The 26,461-nt window shown below is 39.9% G+C and overlaps 1 protein-coding gene across 1 annotated transcript in view; it reads left to right on the forward strand.

Moving 5' to 3' along the window:
- The window catches only part of PLXNB2 (plexin B2), a 174,053-nt gene that overhangs the window by 41,413 nt on the left and 106,179 nt on the right, over nucleotides 1-26,461 (forward strand). The window contains exon 3 of the mRNA XM_053942941.1: nucleotides 16,848-16,914. Within this exon, the coding sequence (XP_053798916.1) occupies nucleotides 16,913-16,914 (2 nt within the window). The 5' untranslated portion in view covers nucleotides 16,848-16,912. The remainder of the gene's footprint in view (nucleotides 1-16,847; nucleotides 16,915-26,461) is intronic.

Genomic DNA, 26,461 nt, shown 5'->3' on the forward strand with positions numbered 1-26,461 from the left:
GTGTATAGTACTTTTACAGTGGATTTCAAAGACATAAAATTTAACTATCTTAAACCTGGACATATCTAGCCTATCCTGCTTTGCCCAATTCTTCTTTGTCACAGTCCTGGTGAAACTATTTGCTTTGTGGCCAAAAAGTGCTTAAATAGTAAGATACCTCCCATATTGTCCTGCTTAGCATAACTGGGTTGGCCAGGGTTAAGGAGCTCTAGGTGGTAAGTCCCTGCCCTCCATCTAATCCCACATGCCGGAACAATCCAAGGTGCCTTGCAAATGCCCCTGGAAAGTATGCCAGTGCTTTCAGACTCCAGGATTAGAGGAGCTGCTTGAAAGCTTACAGGTGCATCTTGCCTTCAAATTCACTGCATTCACTTGCACTCAGTCTTGGGTATTTGAGTTGCTTCTTCGCAGTATCTGAAGAGAAAGAAACTGGCTGTGTATCACATCTACAGCAGAATGCTCAAGTTAGAAGTTCAGACTGGGTTCAGCAAAACTGGTGCATCCATTTAAAGCAGATAAAGAAAAAAACTGGATTTCGTAGGCCCACTCAGGAAATAAATATGTGCTCATTGGTTTTATAACATAGTGTTCCTCTAGTTTGGTCAGCTAGTAGTATTATACTCTTGAATAAATTCACCACTTAGCCTGAAAGTTCTGCCTGAGCTAGATAATACCAATTTAAAAAGTCATCCTTCCATTTTTTTTTATTTTTAATTACTTTAGGTAATGGCAAATTTACTGCATGCAAATGTGAAAGGTTCCAGTGACTTAATTGCATTCATTTCTAACACTTCTCCCTCATTTTTTTGCCTGACTTTTATCTCAAAGCTCCATTTTTCAAATGGAAAAATCCTGCCAGCAGTAGCAGGAGGAAGCTTGGCTCCAGCATAGGCAAAGCGGGCAGAGGTCTGTGACTGCTACTTAGCATTGTTTTGCTTACTACCCAGTTGACCTGGATAACCTCAATTTTGTCTGTTCCTAGTAATGCCCCTCTGAAGTGCTGCAATGATGTTTCCTACTTTGTGTCTTCCCCTAGCTCAGGTATTGAAAGATCTCATTCATCATCTTAGCCACTGCATCCCTGCCAGTTTTAGTTGGGGCTCACACTGGCCCTGAAGTCATCCTTCAAGTTACTGGTTTCCAGATGAGTTCACCACACTACAAGTTTAACCTGTGTTTGAAGAAGCATGACCTTGCATTCTGTGACTGCTATAAGTAATGTCATTCAAAGAGCTACATAGAGCATATTTTTCAGCTTACTTTGAACTGACCTGCCCTTAGTCTGGCTGCTATACCATTAGTTATTTCACCTTCACCTTGACCGCCACAGTGCTGTTTTCTTCCACATCACCTAAGACTATAGATTAGGGAAGGACCAAGATCTGTCTATACATAAATCAACCAGAAGTTTCATTTGGTTTTGGGAGTCTCATTTTCTGAAGTTTCTTCTATTAAACTGCAACACTACTGTGGGATGCATTCTTCCATTTCACATTCCTCTTTCAGAGAAAGAATGGAAAAGGCAAGTTATCTTTTTTCTTGTGGCTCTTATGTTGTATGCAGGGTTCCTACTACTGCAATGCAGTTGAAGATACTGCAGAGGGATATTTAAATTCAAGCCAGGAAAAAAAAAAAGCCTAATTAAAGTGAGGAAAAAATTATGAATGCATTTCTATTTTTAGTATTCGTGAAACTTGCCTTAACAGAATCTTTGGGCTTCAATTAATAGACATTTCATTTTTAATTGGAGCATTTTGCTGCATACAATGGTTTAAAGTAAAGGGTGAGTTAATTGGGCATTTATTTGAAAACTAAAAAATTTTAGTTCAGGGGAGCCAGTGTGTGATTGGTATTGACTGCAAAGGTAAAGAGGCTGGGGAAGAGAGGAAGATGAGCAACAGACAAATGACACTATTGGACATCTTAGTTAGCTGTGCATTCTGGGTGCTGTCTTTGGCAAGAAAAAGATATCACAAAACATACCAAAAAATGGATTTAAAATAAAAACTTTTCACCCTGCAAGCTCTATGTTCATAAGTGAGTCAGGAGTTGCAGAACTTCTCAACACTTTTGCTTTGCTCACATCCCCTCCCATAGATGAGCTTCTAGGTTGTTTTATTTGTGCTCTTTCCTGCTACTCACATTATTCATGCACTACAAATAAATAGAGATTTTCTGCCCAGGGAGTAATGTCAACTAGCTGAGGTTTTTGTGGCATCAGCAAAAATAACAAGGGAAAAGGGGAGCTCATGGAAGGTACTGTGACAGCGAGTGCTTCATGGGCAGCATTCTGCTGCTCAACAGGAACACAGCTCCTGGGGGCAGTTCTGGCAGATCAGGTCCACTTCTGCATCCAGGTGATTTTGATTCCAGAAAGATAGTCCTTTTCTCATTAGGCTAGATTACCATGCAAAAGGCTCTTTAAGGGAAGAGGAAAAGAGTAACTGAGTTTCCAAGACTCATGTGTTTTGAAGTCACTGCTGCACAAAAATCCCTGCTCTTACAGCTGTTTAGTCATATCACCCTAAAAACTGTTAAATCAGTTAAAAATTCAAATATCATCAGATCAGGCTTCTGTTTTCTGTGTGAGAGCAGCTGCTTAGAAAAACTGGATTGTACTTTTTTTCAGAAAGCAAATGACTTGTCACAAAGCACTGCTTTGTTCCTATCCTGGATGTTATCTTGAGCAACAGAACAGGGCTGTTGCTTTGCATTTCGTGTACTGCATAACCTCCCTCCCAAATGCTGGGGCCATCAGAGAACCATTGTTGCCTCCTGTACATGGGAGCAATCTTAATTACTGCATCAGCCTCAGAATAAATTCACAGTTAATCAAATATGATGATGAGAAGGAGAGTGATAGGCAGATAAGCAGGACTATGGTGAAAATGTCAGCTGAGTAAAGTTTTCTTGGCATGTTGCTTGGAATCAAAACAAAGTCCTCCTCTTCCAAACACTGTATTCAGGTCAGGTTCAGCTATGTTTTGTTTAGAAAGCATCTCCATCAATCTGAATTAAATTTTTTTCAAGTGATTTGCTGCAGATTGAATTATCCTTTCAGTTGGGATGGGGGAGTGGAGGGAAATGCTCCCACATTTTCCCCCTATAGCGCATCATTAAAGCATGCTTCCGACCACTGCAAAAATATGAAGTGATGTTTTTCTTTACCAAGCACAAGCATGTATTTGAAATGGATAACTGCAAAAATTGCTTATCAAGGTTGGTAACTACATTTAGCTCAGAAAGGAACATTAGCATTAAAGCAGTGAATACCTGGATTGTGGCATTATGAAGTTTGAAGAAGAATTCCTTTTCTTTAATTAAGTGTAGACAGCCTACTTCCAATTTTTACTAACTCACACATTTTCTTAAAAATAGACAGGTTCTACTTTTGATATAAGACCAGTAGTGCTTAAGTGACTTATGTCTCCCTCCACAGAGGATACTCTGCCCCTGCTGTTTCCAGTCTTACTGAAATGTAATTAGACTAGATTGACTTTGTGAAGTGGCAGCATAGAACAGTTATAGGACATCAAGAGTCACTTTGTTCCACTGCTCTTAATGTCTGTATTTGAAATCCAAGCATAAGTATCTTGATGATCCAAAAAGGAGAGCAATGATGAATAGCTATCTCAAGCCTAATGAATTTAATCTTGTACATAAAAATGCTGAGTTGGTAGTTTTCATAGAGATGTAGTCCCATCCAACTGCATGAGCTTCTCTTGTTTGAGGGAGGCTCCTTGTTATAGTCAAAGACTACTTGTTTCCTTTTCATTTTTTTTCTTCCTTCTTCATAGGCATCCTTGTAAGTGCTGTATTGTAAGTGTATTTTGAATAGAGACAATTATCTCCTTCTCCCCTTTTCCTTTATTTTTTTTTTTATTTTGAACTGCTCGTTCATTTTAGAGATACCATCACAATGACCTTTCCTAATAACTCTGCCAGGAGGACATCAAACTGAATGTTTCGTTATTAGTATTGTACCATTCAGGCAATTGAATGATTTTTCTTAAATATTCCAAGTTCAAGAATAAATATTGGAAAATTATTAGACTCACTCATGTATAAAGAGTGAGATAACTTTTAAATGCAAATTTATATGATAATTCTGAAACGTAGAGGTATAATTTATTCTGGAAATATGCAAAAATAGTGAATTTTAAGTATACATTATTGAAAAGTTCAAGTAGTTCTAGCAAACTTGAAAAACATTATCTTTGTGGCATGCTCATATAAAAAAACATTATGTGTCTAAATGGTAACAAATGAGCCAGTGTTTACCATGGTAAGGAGTACATTGGGGACATAACCATTAGACAAGGGTAATTTAGTTTTAGCATTATCAGTTAGAAATACTGCAGTTGAGTGGAATATTTTATTACATGAAAACATCTGTAACCAATATATCCCTTGGGAAGCTTACGTGACCTGTGATCTGTTTGGAAAAAAATGTTTTGGTTTTACGAGGCTGTTCAAAAGCAAGCATGCGCAGTGGGCTGTGTCCCAACGAATCTGAAAGGGGCTCCCTCCTCTTTGTGTACCTCCTGGAAATTTCTGGGAGCTGTAGCAATGTTCCTGCATTCCAGACTGTAGTCTTCAAGCTCACTCCATAATTCATGGCACTGAAAAAGACCTGGGAAATGTGTACAATCATGCTGGCTACCTTTAGTGCTACTAAACAGAATAGTGTGTATTATATATATAGTAATATATATATATTCTATATAATATTTAATACCACTCAATGCTACACATTGTTTACACACAGTTGTCCTTGCTGTGAGGTATCCTAAAACTGCAGCAGTCATAATAAGGTTCGGGTCAAACAGCACGATGTAGACTACTGAATATATATTCACATTCTATTGAAGTATGCCAGTAATACAGGACAAACAGCATCCTTAGTATACTTCTCAGGCTTTCCTGTGTTCCTGGCTGCTTTTTTTTTCCCCCTCTCTCTTTCAATGAAGCCAGAATATGTCATCCCAACTTAAATTTACAAAGCAGTCACCTGTGCTCTAGCCTTCATAGTGTTCTGGCAGGAAAACAAAGTACCCAGCTCCTGAGGACCTTCACTCAAGGTTTGGGAACTTGGGGAGCCAGGAAGACAGAGGGATAGACAGCCTGAACTTGACAGCCCATTAGGTACCTGACCTTCTGCTTAAATGAGTATTGAATTCTTGAAGATGTGGATTAATGCTTTCTTTTGTTGGGTGAGATGGGCAGATAGGCATGCCAATTAGAGACAGTTTTGCCATGGGGTGCTACATGGAGTCCTACAGAGCAAGTGGTTCCTTAGCACAGTATTTCTATAGAAGGGAAATACTGAGAAAAACTGCAATTTCTTTACAGAGAGGGGAAAATCATGACATTCACCCAGGATCTCATTTCACTATAACACTCTGTAAGTAGAGGCAAAACAATTTGTTTCCAGTTATTTGGGGACTGCTGAGACCCAGAAATCAAAACTGGCCAGTTTATGACCATAGGCATAACTCAGGTATGTTCCAGACCATAATATGTCAAGAGCTCTTTTGGCACAGGGTACAAAATAGGTTTCATGCCAGAAAGCCCACAGCATTGCCTTTCTAACATCACTTTCAGTGCACACATGCTCCATGCAGCTCTGTAGCCACAGGGACCCAAACACAGCAGAATAGGGGGTATTTCTCAGCCAAAAGACCATTTTTCCCTTTAAGTGGAGTGAGCTAGTACTGCTTCTTAAAAAGTCTTCCTGGTCTGGGGAATATTTAAGCCACAGTCTTGTCCATTAAGTACTTTATCAATGCAAAGATGGAGCAAACCTTTATAAGCAAATGAAGCAGATCTGTGGGCTCTTGTCTGTGGTGATGACACTGTGCCTGGGATTGGGCTAGCTGTGAAACCAAGTGTAATTCATCCCCAAACTACCATCTGTTTGAAAGATATGAAAAGTATGTGCTAACGGGTTGGTGGCAGTGCATGTTGTTTGCAGGCATGGAATTAGGAGGAGTGTAAAAGTTTTGACCCAGTAAGGAGGGGTGCTGCAAGGAAAGCAGGTCATTCATAGAATGGAAAATCTTTCATTTTCAGTACCCTAAGAGGCAGGTGAAGATGAGTCTCATGGAATTTTTTTCCATGTGCAAGACAGTCCCAGACAAGGCAAGGCAAGCTTTGTGTCACAGTTGGGTAAGTTTTGTTTGGAGAAAGTTTATCATGAAGGAAGCCACATAATTTCTCATTCATGAGCAAAAGGGTTTTAGATTCTGAAATCAGTGCACAGATAATTCAGAAATGGGATGGCTTGTTTTGTCTAGATTTTTGAGTCTGCTTATGTCAGGTGGTAGGAACTTCAAGTCTAATGTTGCTGGCTCGGTTTTCAGCTGATGGGATATTAAGGAGGCTATGGGGAAAAGCACAAAAAATGGGCAGCAGGATAATGTAATAAGGAAGGAGAAGGTATGTTGTGTATTGAGGGAAGCAGGTGAGCCTCCTGTTTGGAGCAGAAATGTTGCAAAGCTAGTGTTTGCACAGTGTGAAAATATCCCTATTGTTGCCTCACACAGAGGAGCTGTTAACAGGGCATACAGGAAACTCTTTGATCAAACACCTACGTCATTTCTTAGTTTTCTGCTGTAATTCAACATTTAAACAGCAATGAGTGCTCTCCTACTGAGATACTTTTTTAATCTCTGACATTTCTCTGGAGAGATACTCTGAGTAATTTTGAAAATAAAAACAAACATGAACAAATCCAACTTTTTTTTTTTTTTAAGGATGTAAAGATTTAATGGTTAAGTAGGATGAAAGCAGAGTAGTGTCAGACCACTGGCATAATGGCAACTGCTTGCTAATTCCTAGCCAAATAGTCAAGTTAAGGAATGTTGTAAATTAACACATGCTAAGCTTTTAGTTTTGCAGCAAATAATGATTTATGCTGTTCTTCCGTTGACATCATCTCATGTCACGGAAGCATATTTTAACAAGAGGTATGTAGTTCTGGTAATCCCCAGGAAATCTGCACACTGTTTACCAAAAGCGACTCTTTTTAAAGAGTTGTGCTTTTACCAAGAAACCTGGAGCATGTCAGACTAGAAAAATGCTTCTTTTGATGCCTGAGAGGAAACAGTATGTGGGTATAAAATCACATGCCTTCATGGTAAAATATGTGGAGGTAATTGACCAGACAACAGTGTTTTGCTTCCAGAAGTGGGAAGCCACTTTGATGAATCTTGTGGGTCTGAAGACAGAGGTTTCAGCGGACCTGACTTCTTACAGCTGATGACAGATCTTCCTGCTTACCTACAGCAAACAAGCTGACGAGGCAGCTATTTTCTCTTTCTCTTTTTCTTTTTCTTTTTCTTTTTCTTTTTCTTTTTCTTTTTCTTTTTCTTTTTCTTTTTCTTTTCACCCAGATGGTCAAAACTATGTTTTAGTTTGTTCTGGATCTGATATTGTAGAAGTATTTTTGGTCCTGCAAATTTTTCACTTCAACAGTTTAGTGGCTATAAATGCATAATGATCACTGTTGTTACCTTTGTGATCCACTTGCATTAATGACTTTCTTTTTGTCTTACTTGGCATATGAGGTGAAACAAATGAAAAGTTGTATTAATTATTCATCAACTAAAGAATCTCTTTTCACTGTTACTATGTTTCAGGTTTGTAGATACCTTTGCATAAACTAATTAATTTCAGTCATAATATTCCAAGTGGTGTTAATTAATAATTTAAATATAATTGTTTTGGAAAGCTCTTTAGACTTATTCTGAGCAGCTGGCACCGGAAAACAGAATTTGGCAGTGATTTAACTTCAAAAATATGGAGCAAGTTTTCTGCAGCTGTTATCAAATGAAATTAGTAACTCAAAGGTGTGGGAATTTTTTTACATGAAAGGTTAATCAAGCCCAAATTCAATTGTGTTCTAACCTAAGATTAAACATGAAAAAAAGTGTGTAGTTGGGGCAGGGAGTTTCCTAAAGCATTTGCATGTCACTGTGACTGAGAAGGGGAGGAAAGGAGGAGGGAGGTTAGTGCCAGAGCAATCATATCTTTTATCTCAAGAATTATTTTCAGCAAGGTATGCTGATCTTATTTTCCATCCTCCCACGCTTTGGATAAGAGTTTCGGGAAAACTTTCTTTTTCCTTTCCTGGGTATGGATCTAATACAGATTTCAATACCAGGAGAATACTGCCAACCTTTTGGGTCGACTAGTAGTTTGACTCACTGCAGAAGAAATTAAGGTATGTCAATTCAAATAGGAAGCTGATTTATTGTGAATTGTCAGAAAAATCTTTACTTCCTATGCTAGTGTTGCAGACTTTAGCCACTCTGTGTGGAGGGAAATTAGCTTGTCAAATACAGTTTGCCCATGGATGAAGAGGTTTTTAACATTGTAGCACTACAAACAAGTGGGTTTGGGGTGGCAGAGCGTTATAACCCAGGGAGCAGGGCATGGGATGAAAACTGGGCGAGAGCAAATGCTTCCAGATGGCCGCAGCATTGCCCTGCAGAGGCATTGATCCCTGGCAGCAGAGCTCAGGCAGCTGCCAGTCCCGGCTGCAGGAAGCCCCTGGCTCCCTGTCCATCGCCTGCTGCACCTTGTCTGTTATGAGCCCTGTTGCCCTCCCAGTGAGCAGGATCCATCCATCCTGTCAGCAGCAGCACTGTGCGCTGTGCCAAGGATGAGGCTGAGGTGTCCTGGTATCACTGCCACCCTGCCAGCCTGTAGCTCCAGGTAGGGCACAGGGCACTTCCCAGCCTTCTGTGGAGCCGGGTTCAGTGGCTTTAATTACATCTGCGGTTTGGATGGCTTTGCTTGGCCATTAAAATCCATTTCACAACGAGTAGTATTGAAATGAGCAAGGAATATTTGTGGCAGCTGTGGATTTCCTCCAGGCCTACAGGAAGAGTAAATTAGTTACTGAAAACTTGACAGTTTGTCCTGAGTGCTTAACTCCTTCCTCTCTGGAAGCTTGATTTTCAGGAGCAAGTGACTTTAAAAGGAAATAGTATACCCAATGTTTTTTTTATTCCTCCACCCCCTTTTTACGGTAGGTCTGTAATTGCAAAACCAGCCAGAAGTGATTTGTTTGAAGAGGAAGTGTGGGAACTTCCTTTATAAATATTGCCTTTCCCTTCGTGTGCATCCAAACGCGGTTTGCTCTGCTGACGGAAAAAAAAGTCCTTTAACTGAACAAGCACTTATTCCCGTAGCTCATGCCCCATGTAAGTATGAAAGACAGAAGTTTTATGGGGTGGGGGGGGGGGGGGAAGAAAAACAAAAAACAAGAAAAACCACACCTAAAAAAAGAAACCAAACCCCCCCCCCAAAAAAAAAAAAAAAAAAAAAAAAAAAAACCACACCAAAAACCAAACAAGGAAATTTTACAAACTGGTTGTTAGTACAGGAAAAGCTGGAGTTGGTTGAACACAGAGGAGGAGATCAGCTGGGGTTTTGCGAAGCCATTCCCTGTCAGTACTTTCCGATGTGTTGTGTGCGTCCTCTGCTCGGGAGCACCGGGCAAGTTAAGGTCCCGTGGAGGGGGTGGGGGGAAATCAGTGTTTGCAGAGCCGGTGATTACAGAACCTGCTGTGACTTGCTCTGCAAGATAGGACAGTGTCTGCCCGAGACAGCGCTATCGCTGTTTAGAATGGTTTCTTTTTAAAAAAAAGTGTCAACATATGTATCTTTCCCAGTGAACTAGAAACAGTAGCCTGTACCCTTCCCCAGACTAGAAATACCTCTGAAATACTTGCAGAAGAGGGGTTCAGCCAGCAGAAGAGCAGCTACACCCAGGGAAGTGTCCGTGCCCAGCAGCAGCAGGTAAATTAGGCTGACAAGGAGAGACCAAGTTTTAACCTGGCAGGCAAAGCCACGCTGGACTGTTGTGCTTTTTTGGGTTGGGGGGGGAGGTGTGTTGGGGTTTTTTGTTTGTTTGTTTGTTTTTCTCTTAAGTGAACAGTATCAGGGTGTATGGGCTGTTTGGGTGTGCAGGCAGCCAGCTGGCCTGGCTTACTAACATAAATCAGTGCAGATGATGGGAAACAAGGCAGGGGGTCCAGTTCCCAGCCCTGAAAGATTCCAGATTAGGAAGACAGGTCACAGAGAAAGCAAGGGAGTGTGAAGGGAATCAGGCTGATTCTCTGAGAGGTGCTGAAGATGAGAAGAGCCCTTCTGAATGATTTAAAGGAGAAAAGTGCTCTTATATTGCTTGTAATTAGGCTGAGATTCACCTTATTCACTGGATTTGATGGACAAATGAGACATTCCTGCTGCTATAACTTTGGATTGCTGTGATGCTTTCTGATCTGTTCAGCAAAAGGCACATCCAGGCCACTGTTGTATTAATGAGAAGGTTGTGATTTTTATACATTTCTCAGTGGGGAAGTTGAAATTTCACTCAAGCTTCCAACCAGGCTTTGTTGTGGTTCCTTTTTCCACTTTTAGAAATAAACAAAAGAATGAAATTTGCAGTGCAATGGGCTATCATGGGAAAAATCAGTCACTATCAAAGAAGAGACTGGAAACTTCACTGATCCATGCAGCTGGTCTCAGGTGAGGCTTGCCTGGTTCACCATACCAGTAGTCCTTACATCCTTTCATACTCCACTTCAGAGGAATGGATGCCTCAGTTCAGGATGATAAAGGAGTGAACTTTGGGTGATTTTTAATTTTTAAATAAAATTTAAAATAAAACTCGCATCTCTTCAATTCTTCCTGTACTTTCTTCTCTGTTCAATGTAATACAAATGTATTTAAAGCCCTACAGTGCTCAGGATAAACTTTTCATTCTGTTATATCTTTCCTCTTGTTTTCCACACCATTATTTGCTGCTCTCTCCTTTTGTCTCTTATTCTCTCTTATCCATGCCTCATTCTCCATTTAACAGTCTTTGCTCCTTTTTACTTTCCTACACTTCGCAGTTTTTCCTGTCCTGTTTCACACTCACACTGTCATGCCTGCTCCTTTCTCCAATAAGGCAGGCTGGCATTTTGTAATTCAAGGAGTAAACCTTCAAATTCTTGTGTGAGTACTGGGTACATGATGAAAGAGACAGCAGGACTGGGCCCTAGCTTGGCAGATATATGAGAAAAGGTAGTGAAGCCAATTTTAAAGTAGTCTTATTTACTTTGGTGGTTTCACTTTGGTTGACTATTAAAGTGTGTATTTCTAAGGTGAGATGAGTACCAATGGCATTGTGTAAATAAAGAATTTCAAGAAGTTAGTAAAAAAGACTTTATAGAGGTAATATATTACTTTCAGTTGAAAGAAATGAAGTGGCACTTTAAAATCAGTTTTACTAGCACCCTGTGTTCAAAAAACAAACCCTTCTTTTTCTTTTTGTTTAACCTCCTGTGCAAGCCTGGGCATGTTTGAGGCTACCAGGATCCAATTTCATGTAGTATCCCATTTCAAATCCAGGCAAGAGCAGACTGATAGAAAATCGTGCTGTCAGAAGTAAAACTGCCTATGGAATGCCATCAGTGACATGAAGATGAAAGGGAGAATGTAATATAACAGATACTGATTTTCTTTTTTGAGGTGTGAGGCTCTGGAGCAGTGTTCTTAGATGTTGCACCATTTACCTTGATTGAACAGTAATGGTCATAGAACAATTTTGGCGAATTTTTGTGTTCTTCAGTTAGTAGTCAACAACTGTGTTGTGAAGAGGGGATGGTTGGTGTTGCTGGGGTTGTTTTAAACCAAAGCAACAGCTGTAGAATATTTCATGGCAAGCACAGAGTAAGTCTGTATAACACCAGAATAACACAGGATTCCTAATAATTCTTGTCAGTGAAATGCTTACTGGTATTTTGAAATGATTGGGCTACTTCAGTACTTTGAAAACTGCTGGCCAATGTGAACCAGTCTAACTGGTCTGTGTTTATATTGGTTTTTAGGGTCAGCACAAACACAGATGGCAGTCTGCTTCATTTTCCCATATGTTTCTTTGCCTCTTCTCTTCCCTGTCCCACAGAGGCCAAAGAAAAAGAGGACTATATGAGAATTGAAAACAGAGGGAAACAGAAATAGTGTTTTAGGACTTCAAAAGAGTAGGAAAGTGAAGGGAAAACTGAATTTGTGATCTTTGGTTAATTTTGAATTCTGGGTGTCATGGTTTAGAAATGGAACAGCACTCCTCAGATAAGTGCCCCCCGTCCCCCATATCCCCAAGACTCTTCCCAAACCACTCACTTGCTCACCCTGCTTTCTTTCCCCTTCCCACTCCAGGGGTGGAGTTGAGAATTGGAGACATAAAAAGGGGAAAATTACAGGTTGAGATAAGAAACAATTTACTGGAAACAGCAATGAGATACAAAAATGAACAATATTAGAGCAACAATATTAATAGCAAAAGTATACAAAAAGAAGGTGATTTACATGGAAATAAGTGCTCACCAACCAACCTGAGGTGGCGAAACCCTGAGAAAATGGATAATGGCCAATCTGCCACTCTTTTGTGTGACCTGAAGCCACACTTTTCTTCCTAGAATAAGAGTCCCTTATTTCCAACTCTCTATGCCCCTCCCCCCATCTCCCCCGCCAGTGATTATGTGGATGGTATAGAATAACAACCTGGACATACCCACAGAGCTCCAAGCTCTATTCCCTCACATCTACTGCAAAAAAATTAACGCTGTCCTGGATGAAACCAGGACACTGGGTAATTTAAAAATTTGGCTATGCCAGGATTATGTTGAATTCCTGGAAAATTAAGAGTTTGTTCTGCTGTGTAATGGTGGTCTGTCTCCTGTGCCCTGTGCTAAGTGATGCTCATGACATGGGGAGCATCTTGCATTGCTGGGAGACCGCCAGGTTGCACAAATAGGTCCCTTGCATGGAGGGGATGTGTCATGGTGGTGGCTGGCCTTGGCTTCATTTGCTCTCAAAGGAAAGGGAGAGGCTTCAGAAAAAAATGTCGATGTCCTCACATTCTGATAAAGTGCTGTCTAGAGCCAGCCAAGAGAATAGCAGTAAGCTAAGCAGAGGAGAAAGGAAGTCAGTAATAAAACTCAGGACCTTGTGCTAGACATGAAATCTGGTGTCTAGATTTCCAAGGAGGTGGAGAGTGCAGAATAGAGATGACCAAGAGTCATGTAAGCAAGAGAATCTAAGGTGAGGGAAGGTAATGCATTAGCCAGATTCTGTGTAATTCTGAATTAATTAGAAATATAAATACACTGCAATGTTTAGAGTATTAGGTTGGCATCTGATATCACCCTAAAGTTTTTAATATTAAATTCTATATCCTGTTTCCATGTGGACATGGTCTCAGTGTTGTAATGTTGCATTCCCAACACTGAAATGTAAAGATCCGTTCTCAAAATCAAGCTCAAAAAGCAGTATGTAGTTTTATCCTATGTGCTCCATCTTATCAAGGGCACTATGTTTGTTAGCTCAACAGCCAGATAAAAGTTCCATGGGCATGTAAAAGTCTATATGAAAAGTATCTGTTCCATATGTTACACAAAGCTGAAGGCTCAAGGGAATAAGGTTTGTGTCTGGGAACCGGATAGCACAACTTTCCATCCCTGACCCAGTGCTTGCCCTTTTTAACAAACAAACAAGATCATTCCTCAAAGAAAAGGGGCTTATGATCTGTTTTTAGCTCTAGAAGAAAACATTAAAAAAAAAAAAGAAGAAAAGAAAAAAGAACTCAATATATTCTTACCCGTACTTACAGCAGCATCAGCTTTAGGCACTGCAGAACAAGTGTCACACTTTGTTCCTTGCTGCTTTCAGAAGCCATTATCTCCCTGGCAGTTGCAGTGCCAGGGCAGCATGTTACCTGCTTGCAAAATTTTGCACTTGGACACAACCAATCAGCTTGAGTTTCTCATCTATTTGAAATGATGGCATTTGAGACCTTGACCCTGAATATAGAAGTGCAGTTGCCTCATGAGGGAGAGGGCATTTGCAGGATGGGGAGGTTGTTCACTGTTGTCCTGTTTCTGCTGGGTCATTGACCATACAAGGTGTGTCGCCCTGATTTTCAAGAGTTTTCTAAAGCCTTCTGAGTTTACATTCTTGTAGAGAACTTTCCCACACAACTTTCTGTAAACAACCTATTGTTTTGCATTCTTTCATAGAGGCGGAGAAATTTGATGTACAGGTAGTTTGTCCAGTGTCGTTGGAGAGGTGGCACGTTCACCCTCCAATCCACTGTCACCTTTTGAGAACTATAAAAGATTGGAGTCAGAGAAAATAAATTAGTCTCTTCATCGTGACCAAAGCTGTGGTGCGTCGTTTTTCCTTGTGTCATCTGGTGGCAAAGGTGGTCTTCATCCTTTCCCCCTAAAGATGTATTTTGATTTGAAAGACAGAAATTTTGTCATGTGAAAGGTGGGAGCAATTAAGCTATTTCAGATTGAGCAAGGATAAGAGCTAAAACTAGTCTAATCTCTTGCTGACCTCTATGGGTTATGGAGGGGAGAGGGAGTCCTTTCCAAAAACCAGTTCAGGGAAGATAGATTCCTATTCCACAAGGCAATCCATGGCAGGACTATTTCTGTCAAGCCAGTGGAGAGAGAAGAAACAGGAAGATTAGCCTTGTTAGACTGAAGTTAGATTAAGTGACCATCCCTCTACCCACTTGTTCTGTTGTGCTCATGGTTTCTGTTATCTTTAAAGAACAATTTCTCTGTGCTGTCCAAGTACTTTTTGCTTCAGGTCAGTTTGCAAGTGCCTCCAGCAGTTAGAGGACCTGTGCTAACAATATGTATTGAAGTTCCTTTAGTTCAAGCAGTCTATTTTGACTGGCCTGTTGGCCAAACCCATACCATGAAAAACCAGATCCAGTGTAAGATACTGAAAAAGAGCTGTTGTGCTATGAGCAGGAGGTAGAAGGAAGAAACAAAACCAAACAAACCAAAGCCTTGTGGCAGATGGTACCACCTGTGTCCATCCAAAGCAGTGTGCCATTTGAGTGGTGAAACCTGGAAAATCTGATGACTCAGTCGGAATACATAGGGAGACAGCAAGATTTCTGGCTTGTGTCCCAAGCCTCTTACGAAAAAGGCTTCCAATTTTATAACACAGAAAATTGAATACAATTTGGTAACATCATTCTCTGGCACAGCTGAACTACAGACTGAAATGCCTGGTGCATCCATGTGAGAACTGCCACATAAGTAATTAGATGAGTCTGTGCCAGGTCCTGGTTTATGGCTGAACCAGTTTTCTCAATAAATACATTTCTGATATTTTTAGCAAAGGATATACCTTTAATAATACCTTTAGTATTGGGAGTATAGCTGGCTGGACATAACAGTTAGAGTTGACAGCATTTGATTACTTTTCCAGGCTCAGCCAAATACTAATTTCCATGCACCTCAGTTCTGGCATCTGCAAGGCTGGAAGGGGAACCAACTGTGCAAGATGTGCCTAAATGACTGTTCAGCGGTGCTTGCAAAAATGCTCATAAGGAAAGAGAAAACATGGATATATAAAGCAAACTTCTCAGCAGGATCAAGTCTTGTTTCCTTGCTGATTACCTCCACCTCCTTCCTTCTTGGCTGTCAACAGGATGATAATGGTTCACATTCCTTTGTACTTCCTTTTACTTCTGAATTTTCTTTTCCTTTACATGTTTAAGTTGCACCAGGTCTGTTTTTCCTGTTGTTGGTAAGACATAGAAAGAAATCTGCCCTTTACCTTGGTCCTACAGTCTACTTTTTGTCTGTTTGTCTCTTGGCTTGGCTGCTTTACTTACACTTCCCTACTATGACCTTGCTCAGTCCAATCATATACTCTCCAGTTAGGCTGTAGCATGCAGCTGTGGTCTAAAAATCTCACCCAGCTCTTCTCCCATATGCCTCATCTCACAATTTTGCTGAACATACATGTTCATCCTGTACCCAGTGAGGATTGTTCCCTCATACAGCTTTTTCCTGCAAAGAGATGAATGTACATAGAACATGGAAATTAAATTCCATAGAACATTAACAAAATAAGTTTTGGGTTAGGACTGGGCGGCCTCAAAAAGCATGAGGGGAAAATAAAAGTCCTGCTGATGTTTGTGTCTTACTTCCCTGAAAGCCAGTGTTACATGAGTCTAAAAGTCATGTTCAGTTGAGATGAGATGGCTTTGGAGAAAAGGTGGTGGATTTTTCCAGGTGTTCAGGCTCTCTTACCTGGAATTGCCATGTGGTGGTCTTTTAGTACATGTGTTGGCATGTGCTGCAAACTGTTTGATTGTGCATTGCTTGCTTTACTAAAAGGAACTGAGAAATAACTTTGTGTAAGGAGCAGGTCAAGGCATACAACAGTCAAAATGTCTGTTGTCTGGGATATTTTTTTGAGGACAGTTGTCATCTCCCCATTTATGTTGAACAATCTACATGAACACTTTTTATCACTTTTTGACATGTACAGTGATGTTAAAAAATATCTGATGGTATTTTATCCTCCCCTAAAGGGACAGACATTACTTCTCTTCCATTCTTAAATGTTTGGTGAGGGGAGGTGCCACTGGTCAGAGCATGTTCAAATTCTGGCTAGAGGAGTCCAAGTCATACAATAACCCATCTGTAATGCTAGTCATTCTTTTGGGTAATACATCAGTTTAGCTCTCAGTTCTTTAGTAATTAGCTGTACATCTGTGAGCAACTGTCCATCTGATTTACTATCCTAGCAGCTATTGAAATAGACAACATTGCCCCATTCAGCTTCAGGATGGAAAGTTATAGTGTGATAAAGTTGTGTTTAAAATGTAATAAAACTGACTGTATATAAACAAATTACAAGTTTATATTACACTATAGATGATATTAAATCATATTTTAAAGTTCATAAATTTAATGTGATTGAACATAGCTTAATGCATATGAATACATTTTTTATTGTTGCCTTCTTTTATTTAGTAAGAAGATTAAACTGTCCTGGGAAATAACTTGATTATAGTGAAGAAGACTTAGTGGAAAAGTGAATGTAAGTATTTCACAGCATGTGTCAATTATTTGTGTTTGCAAACCATTGACATTGTTCATATTATAAATCATGCTAAATTGGCAGCCACTTTTATTATGCCAACAATGCACAATCTGATTACTGTGCATATGGGGGTGTGTGGTATAGAATATCTGTTATGTGGGTCTATAGGCTAATATATACCCAAATGCTTTTAATGGGGTCATGTGCTATTAGTCACTTTCATGCTTAAGAACTATTTGCAGGAAAAATGACATGAAGTTGTCACTAAGCACCCTTAAAAAGACAAAAAAAAACACTACTCCCATAAAAATACCCACAGGGATTCTTAAATTCAGTAATGCAGACATATTTTCCATTTCCAGAGGAATTTAGTCTAACTCGGAATAATGCACCCCATATATAGCAATTTTTGGTATACTTGCCCTGAAGATGTGGGATTATAGTAGAAAAAGATTGCACAGTGGACTGGCAATTCAATTTAGAGTGAAATACAGCAGCTGCAAGTTCCAGGCTAAGTGCATCATTGCTCACTTCAGGTCACTTTTTCAAACCTGGAGTCAATAGTTCTCTAATAATAAGAGCTTTGGTTCATTTTCTAGAACCTCTTGAAACTGTTACTTTGCTGGCGAATATGCCATTATTTTTCTTAAAGTAATTGCCTTCCTTAGCTGTATTTCATAATAATGTGAACCCCCTAACTGTGTGCCTGCACTTGTGTATTTGTATGTATATATTTGTGTATGAGGCAAAGCTGTGTCTCTGCAAGTCATTCCCCAGGAGACTTTAAGTGTCTCTGATGTGCAGGGCAGTGATAGTCATGAACTTCTAGCTACCACAGATTCGTTCCAGTGGTTTTTTCATATTACATTTTTCCCACGATCTCACCTTCCTTTTCCCAGAGCCTGACTGATGAGCTTGGAAGCAGGCAACTAAGCCTTTCCAAATGCTGAATAAAGTATAGAATTAATGACTTAGATGTTAAAGAGGACAGTGATTATGTCTTAAATGTCTAACAAGCTGGGACAGTTGTAATTCTAGCCTTTCAGGTTTTACTAACTTGTCTTCAACAATTACTGGCTGACCAGTAGTACTGAAAACTGCAGGAGCTGCATATAGCATTGCAAAGTGCTGTCTGGTTTATGTAGAGTTGTCTACTGATATAAGATTGCTTGAAATTAAGATCATCAAATTTGACAACATTGTACCTAAGTTGAAGATTTACAGATTAGGCAGTGCATTGATCCTTTCCATTACTAGTATCTGGCACAGTTTGAAATGTATGTAAGTTTATAAAGTATAAAATCAAGTCCTTTAAAACCTTCCAATGTGCATTGAGCAAAACAATGCAGTTTGAAGTAATTTACTGAGACAACTTAAGTTGCCTCAAGATCCTAAAAATACATTTCAAATGACCCTGTTCAGGCCAGTGACACTTCCTGAACTATCCCATGTGTGTGACAAGTTTGTGCATGTAGAAGTTTTTTGTCAGTTGCTTTCCCATTTTTCTCACCACTCGATCTTCAACTGTTACTTCTGGGAAACTCAGGAAGGGTTATCTTTAGTTACCACTTTTTGTGAAATAAGCAGAATATTGTTGGTTTCTTCTTTGTAGTTTTTAAGGGCCTGTTTAGCAGCAGAGCACGATTTGAGTGTCAGTTGAGCTATAAAAGATATCTGCCCAGTTAAAATGTCATTTCATGTATGTATGTGGAAACAACTAAAAGACATGAAGTAGCGCTGTATTTTAGGAAGGTGAGGAGTATAATATTGACAATGTGATTATTAGCTGATCCTGAAGCTGGCAGAGGAATAAACACATACTGCTGCAGAGATAGCATTTTGTCCTTCATGTAAAAATAAATATCATCTCTAGTATATGTTATTTTTCTGATATTTTGATTTTGTGCAAATGTAGTCTAAGCTCCTAAATGTAAACCTTCTTTGTGATCTAGCTCTTACAGGTATCTGATATTAAAATTAGAGATTTATCTTTCTAAACATCAGTCATTTTCAAAAATTACTTGGCCTCACATTGGCTGGGCTTTTTGCAGTAATACCAAATCAACAAGGTTTTGTGGAGAGGAGAAAATACCTTTTCATATGCACTTTTAGTTTTGTATCTCAAAAGTGGATATGGAGATATTGTCATATACAAAGATAGCAGAGCTGAAGGGAGAGATCAGAGGACCTCATGGGAACCTAGAGGAGCAGTGGCTTTACCTGCAGCCACTCACAAACTGGAGGCAGAGCCCTGAATCTGTGAAATCCAGAACCTGCTGTTATAATTATCCATTTTGATGTATAGCACATCTAGAAATATTTATTAAATTTTTTTGTTTAGTCAAAGTTGAAAATTAAATTTGAAACTTGAGCTTGAATACATTGTAATGTTTTGGCAGAATAGCTGGTAGAATTTTGGCTTTGGTTACCTGTAAAACCAGAAGGTGGAATAAACTTGCTCTTCCTCATTCTCATCCAATGAAATCTTGGACTGACCTTTCTAATAGATGAAAGACCAAGCTGGAATGATGGATAAACCCAGTGAAATGTTGGCTTGCTCTGTTTCTTCATCTCACAAAGAGGCGGAAAGAAAGAGAGAGAGTGAGGGTTTTCTTCCACTCAGAAATAAGGAACAGCAAGGAAAAACACAAAACGGGCTGGTGGAGATGATGAAAAGCCAATTGTGTTGAATTATGCTGATGATACATCAAAATAATCTTGAGTGACTGCAAGGAGAAGGAAGGGGAGCGTGTACCTTAGGAATCAGGAGCAGGCGCCATCAAGTAGAGCACAGGCAAGAGTGCACAGGATGAAGAGGAAGAACACTCAGCCCTGATTAGATACCAAAATTAGGTTCTCACTGCACATTTTGTAATCTGCAATCCCAGGAGCTAGTTCTTAATGTAGCACTGAGTGTTTTCTCACTGTTCTCATCAGTATTTCTTATGTAAAATGTGCGCACTGGCATCGCAAATAGCCTGATTCGAACACCCTTGTGAAGGGTGAGGACCATATCATGTCATGTGCTGTCACTAAGCTCTGCTAGCTGGTAGGCAGGTTCTTCCTGGAAGAACAGAGATGCTTTTTAGACTTCTAGAACTATAAAATATTTTCTCAAAACCAGTGCCCATCTCAAAAATGTCCATCTTAGTTTCAGGATCCAGCTGGCTATGATAAAATTAAATATTGTTTCTAAGACCTTGGCTCCTATATTGTGAATGCTATAAATAATTCTCAGCAACATTTGGATGAGGTAAATAAAGCATAGAGGCACACTTGATAATAAGGACAAAAATAAATATTTAGGAGTTACTAGTTCATTAAGTAATGTCTATGCTGTGCATGAAAGGAGGCAGGGAAACAGGAGAAGAAATCTCCCATTCTAGAGACCATCATGAAGGAGTCACACAAGGAACTTTCATTCTATACATGACAATCAATCAGATTTAAGTCCCCAGAATCACCTCTAAGACACATCTTTAGATCCATAAGACTTAAATCACCAAAACAGGTAAAAATTGTTCCATATTTACTGCATGCTTTGGGCTGTGGGCAAGAATGTGACATTGCAAAATGCTCCCACAGAATTTCTGCCCTGTCACACTGAAGCCCTAAAGGGCATGCAAGACCACTACACGTGGGTTGCGTCTGTCTTCATGCATGTGATTTCTGGCAGCTCCCAGTACCTACGTCCTGTCTTTTTTCTTTCCCTCCATCTCGGTCTTCTGTTTTGCCTGGCTAGCTTTAAGAAGAATACTTCAGCTCCAGGAGAGATGACCTCTCTGCACTACCAGCATGAGTAGCGTGTGACACCAGGTCAGGCTGTAATCACTAGCAGTAACAACCACAGGAAAGCCTTGCATAATGATCTCTCCAGGATGTGTAGAGCACACTTATTTATGTTGTTGTTTTCTCACAACAACAAGTTGCTATCAAATACAAGCGTTTATTTCCTTCTAATCTGAGTTAATATTCATTGGGTCATGTAAAGGCCAAATGTCATGCCTTTGCAGCTATATCTTTGCAATGAGAGTGCCCATGATGAAAGTCCTGCCCTTATCCTGCCCTTATCGAGCATGGAGTCACTAGGAGACAGCTGGCTCTACAGGCAAGCCTTGGCCCTCCATTTTTCTCTAGCTGAAGCCTACAGGGTGACCCATCTAACAAAAGCATTGCACAGCTTTGTACATATTTCATATCACTAGCTGCAGATGAACTGTAATAGAGTTTTGCCCATATGTTGGCACCTTTCCCTCTATAGAGAAATGAGGCCACACTTTACCAGTAGTTGCAGACTTGAATATCTGAAATGTGTTATGTACTTCTCATACTTCACTTTGAGACTTGTCTTGTAAAAAAGCATTGTAGGTTAGTTATAAAAATGGGGTTTATTGGAAGGCATGAGTGACCTTTTCCCTAATCCAGTAACACTTGACTAAGTCTACAGGTTTGGCTAGAAGACCCACAGGAGAGAAGACTCTTGCAACAAGGCAGAGCTATTTATTTAGAGATATTCATTCATCCTCCTTGAAACACAGACCCGCATGTCAGTCTTCCTTTCTCATGTCTCTCTGAAATTATCTCCTGGGGAATATGTAGAAAAACAAACAGTAGATTCTTTTCCATTTTAGGAGAGGGATGGAGACAAATTCAACTTGAAAATACTTGGTATTTTAAATGCAAAATGTTCCTTCCTTAATTAATACTTGGCAAAGCATTTTAAAGATCAAAGTGTCAATATTAGCTAATTCTCATGACACACCTGTCAGGTAAGTAAAAATTATATCCATTTATAGCCCAGGAAGCTAAATACTGTCTAACATCAGCATTTTTACAGTTGCTACCTAGTTAATTTACTGAAATAAGTAGTCTAATTCTCAAAGGTTCGTCATATTCTTAGTTGTCCTAAATTATGCTTAGAACTCCAGAGTACTCACTCTTTTGAAACTGAGTACAAGTATTTTGGTGCAGAAACATGGGTATGTATGGCAGCTGAACCCAAAGCATCCACACTTAAAAGGCTTTTTCCAAACTTAAGCAGCCCTAAAAAGCCCAGCGGTGGAACCTACATGTTGTCAATTCCCAGGCTGGGCTCAGGTCCCTGCACTGCCCAGCTCTCATACCTTAAGGCAGAGTTGTTTCTCAGTGGACCTGAAAAACGTATGAGGTATAGGTAGTCTGGGGAGGATCATTCTTCAGAGATTTTTTTTCTTTTTTCCAGAAGATCTGTATAGAAGGTGTTTTTAGAGAGGGAGAGGGTGCTTGAAGTGGAAAGAAAAATGGTGTGTGACAGAAATTAATTCTTCTACCTCCTGCTGTTTCTTCCATTAGAGATGCAGGTTATCTTGTTATTTCTGTCATGGTTCTCTCTCCTTTTGTTACAGCATCAGCAGAGTGGTATAATTGGGCTGGAGGACAAATTTTTTGCTGCTCTATTGAGCAACAACTGAAAGGGAGAGGAGATTTTGAACAAGTGCTGTCTCCCCTTCAGTGTGCAGTGCAACTTGTTTCCAAATGGTGTTTTAGTTGGAGTGGTGGTGATTGTCAAGTGCCTTGCTTTGTCTGTGCAAACAGTTTTTGTAACCTGTTTGCTCCATTTGGTGTGGCAATGCCCAGCCCTGAATACAACACAAAACTTAAGGATGGCGTCACTCCATCCCAGTCTGTTCTCCCTCTTGCAGGAGCAGGTGGGAATGCACAAAACCCTAGCCAAAGGCCCTCGATGAGTTGGCACTTAAAAGAGGGAGAAGGCTAGGCTACAAAAAGGGGTCTCAAGGGATTGAACAGCCTGGAGCAGGCATGCATGGCTGAATTAGGAGTTGGAATTGTCTGGCTTTCAAATTCAGAGAACTTGTTTGCTGTCTTGGCTCTGCTCAAAGTGAGTAAATGCTACTGCTAATGACAAAGCCCAGTAGAGGAGGAGTGAAGGATTAAAAACACCAAATGATGACTCACCCTCCCCTCTCCCCCTTCCCCAGTTTCAGTCCCCACTAAACCACTTTACCTCATCAAACCCCTGGTGGCATTTTGCTTATAAATAATCATGTGTTTGAAATGTTAAAATGTGTAGGCAGGGATTAAAAGGATATGTGATGCTACAGCATTAAAACAGTGCAAACCTCTGCAAGGGAATTGTGAAGGAAAATTATTTTTGGCAAGGGCTGCTGCATCCTAAGATCAAGAGAAGGCAAAAATCAGTTTACCCAAGTCTAGCAAAGCCAAGTAGAAAAGCTGGGTGCAGTAAAATAGGGCTTCACATCAGTTCTTTGTCATATTAAAGCCAAATCTGAAGTTTTGGGGAGATGCAAAGAGGAGATTCATTGACAAATTTCTGTCAAAGGTACCAGTCTAAACTGTTGTCTTTTTCTTACTGTAAAGGTTGGTGAATACAACTGCGTGGTTGTCACCCACACTGTAACAGGTTTCTTCCTTCTCCTAGCGTGCAATGGGAATGGGAGGTAACATAGCTCTCAAATCAATGTGTCAGCCCGTGGTATTTTACAGAATAAGCAGGTTGAGTTGCATTTGGGTTATTATTCTATACTCTCAAAGAAGTGAGAATATTGGCATCAAGTTTCTTGTTGTGTCTGGCAACAAAAATTGAGAATTGTCCCTGCTTAGAAAAGCAAATGCATTACAGACTTAGAGGGAACAATTGCACATCAGTTTTCAGCATTGACTTTAGCATTGATTGTGCAGCTTGAGTATAATTTTTAATGTCATTCTCAGATGCTACATTGGCTTTGTCTCCATAAACCTTTGATTCCTGGACAAAATAAGCCTTTTTATGGGACTGTTGAATTTGAGTAGGTGAAATCAGCTTCCTCACCTCACTTCTTAATTGCAGGTGAGTGAACAATACCAATGTGAACAATACTGGTGTGAACAGGCACAGATAAGGGCACTGTCCTGCTGCTCTTCTTGCTGATGATCTAGCTGCTGTTTGCTTGTCTGTACAGGGGAACCCTCTGAATGCTATGCCTGTAGGAATTGTGCAATTACTAATAAAGAGTTTTTAGGAGGCCTCGTTCATTTTATGTCTAATTACTTTTTGAGGCACACTGAGCCTACAGAACCTAGGGAGCAGGGCTTTGAGGAGAACTCCTTGGGGGAGGCGGGACAGTGCCACTCCTTCACCTTAGCTGCCCTCTGCCTCCCCCACTGGAGCAGCAGCCCCTGCTGCTCCCGGCTCCCTACACAGGGCTTTGCACTCTTCCACCTGGTTTATAGACCAGGCTTCTGCAAAAATGCATTTGAAATCTTCATGCTGTTGATCCCTTGGGTTTGGTGCCAGGGTAGCCTGGCTGCAGGTGTGTTACGGGTCTCTTCATAATATGGAACTTCTGCTCCATTCCTGCAGTGCGTCCTCACTTTGTCATGATGCAATGATGTTGTTTAAGCAGTTGTCTTAGGTAAACTGTCACTTTGATAAATGAAAATTATTTGGTTAATGCAATGTTTTGTATAGAATATACCAGGTCCACTGCTCTTAACCTTTGCTGTTACTTTTGTGCTAGCAAACATGAAAAAATGCCCCGTGCATGCAGGATGTTACTTTTTTAATGCTAAATTTTTAATTTATATGAAATCTATTTATAAGCCTAACTTGTATTCTTGTTTTGTTTTTCTCCCTCCTTTAAAGCATTTAAACATATTACTTGAACCTTCATAATAATCTTTAATTAATGTTGTATTTAATATTATATTTAATTAAGGGATTTAACAAGGATAAAAGTAAAAATTAAACACCGAGACAACTTGCTTGCCTAATAATTTTTTAGGGCAAAATTCAAGGCAAGCCTCAACCATATTTGATTCAATTCATGTAGTGAACTTGACGTTGTATTTAAAAATAACCATTCCTTTGGACAGCTAGGCAATATTCTGGTGTACTGTTACTGCAGCACTCAATTTGATCAAGCTGACATGACAATGTCATGAAATAATGTCACTATGCAAAAATATCTACATTTAGGTAGGAAATTTCTCATTGTCAGTCAGTAAGCCAACGACTTTGTAAACAAAAGTCTTGTTTATCTTTGCTGGTTTTCCTTAAAATTGCATGACTTAATGACTTGTTACTAGCTAACTGAATCATATCAAATTACAGTTGCTGGGAACTTACCACTTTGCAAAACATTGCAACTCTTGTTTGTACACAGAGAGTGTTTCCTTAAAAATGGATCTGGAAATTTCCAGACAATGAATGGACTTGCCATGGTTTTTAAGAAGCATGTTTTTTAGTGTTTGAGGTTCAGGGTGGGGAGGAGGGAAGGGGGGTTGTTTTGGCCTTTCCTTTCCTTTCCTTTCCTTTCCTTTCCTTTCCTTTCCTTTCCTTTCCTTTCCTTTCCTTTCCTTTCCTTTCCTTTCCTTTCCTTTCCTTTCCTTTCCTTTCCTTTCCTTTCCTTTCCTTTCCTTTCCTTTCCTTTCCTTTCCTTTCCTTTCCTTTCCTTTCCTTTCCTTTCCTTTCCTTTCCTTTCCTTTCCTTTCCTTTCCTTTCCTTTCCTTTCCTTTCCTTTCCTTTCCTTTCCTTTCCTTTCCTTTCCTTTCCTTTCCTTTCCTTTCCTTTCCTTTCCTTTCCTTTCCTTTCCTTTCCTTTCCTTTCCTTTCCTTTCCTTTCCTTTCCTTTCCTTTCCTTTCCTTTCCTTTCCTTTCCTTTCCTTTCCTTTCCTTTCCTTTCCTTTCCTTTCCTTTCCTTTCCTTTCCTTTCCTTTCCTTTCCTTTCCTTTCCTTTTTCAACCTTGAAGTTGCCAGGTCACATCTTTGGCCTTGGCATCCTCTGCATCAGTTTACACCCAAAAATCATAGGCAACTTGCCATTTGTGTCTTCAGGGTACTCAGAGAAGAGAAAAGGGTCACAATACCATTTCCATTGTAATGAGCAGAAACACAAAAACATAGAGTACAGCTGGTATCTGGGGTGGTGAGCAGATTCCTTAAGTCCTCCTGCACTTCTTAAAGCCAACATCTTTAGAAAATATAAGCTATATTACTCTTTACAGAAGACTCTGGGAAAGTTCAGTCCTGGTTCTGCAGTGGCATTGGTTGCCAGTGCATCATCAGAAATATCCAGTTACTGAATTGACTGTAGAAAGCTCTTCTTGGCTGCAAAGCCAAGAAGATCCTAAGGCTATGATGGTTCTGGGAAAGAAATGTGGCCAATTGAGCTGATTCATTGCCTTTGCCAGGCTTTCCATACCTTTGTGTGAATCAGGCCATCCATATGTGAATTCTTTAGCCGATTGCCTTGAAAGATGTATTGGATAGCACTTGTTTATAGTGGTCCAATCTGCAGGATATAGATTTTATCTGGGATGTAGATGTTTATGGTGCTACCCTGACTCTGCTCTGCCAGATGTGTATGCTTCCTGCTTGAGCTGTCCCACATGGGAATGTTCTACCTGTTTGCATGATTATAGATTTTGCCTAAAGGAGCATTATGTAAAGAAGTTTTCTCTCCTGAGGGAGGTATATGTGAGCAAAACTTTTACAGCTCAGGGACAAGCTATGCTGAGAGAAGTTGTTCTTTGAAAATATGTCTTTG

This window comes from Vidua chalybeata, chromosome 5 (genome assembly GCF_026979565.1).
Source record: "Vidua chalybeata isolate OUT-0048 chromosome 5, bVidCha1 merged haplotype, whole genome shotgun sequence".
Classification (NCBI taxonomy): domain Eukaryota; kingdom Metazoa; phylum Chordata; class Aves; order Passeriformes; family Viduidae; genus Vidua; species Vidua chalybeata.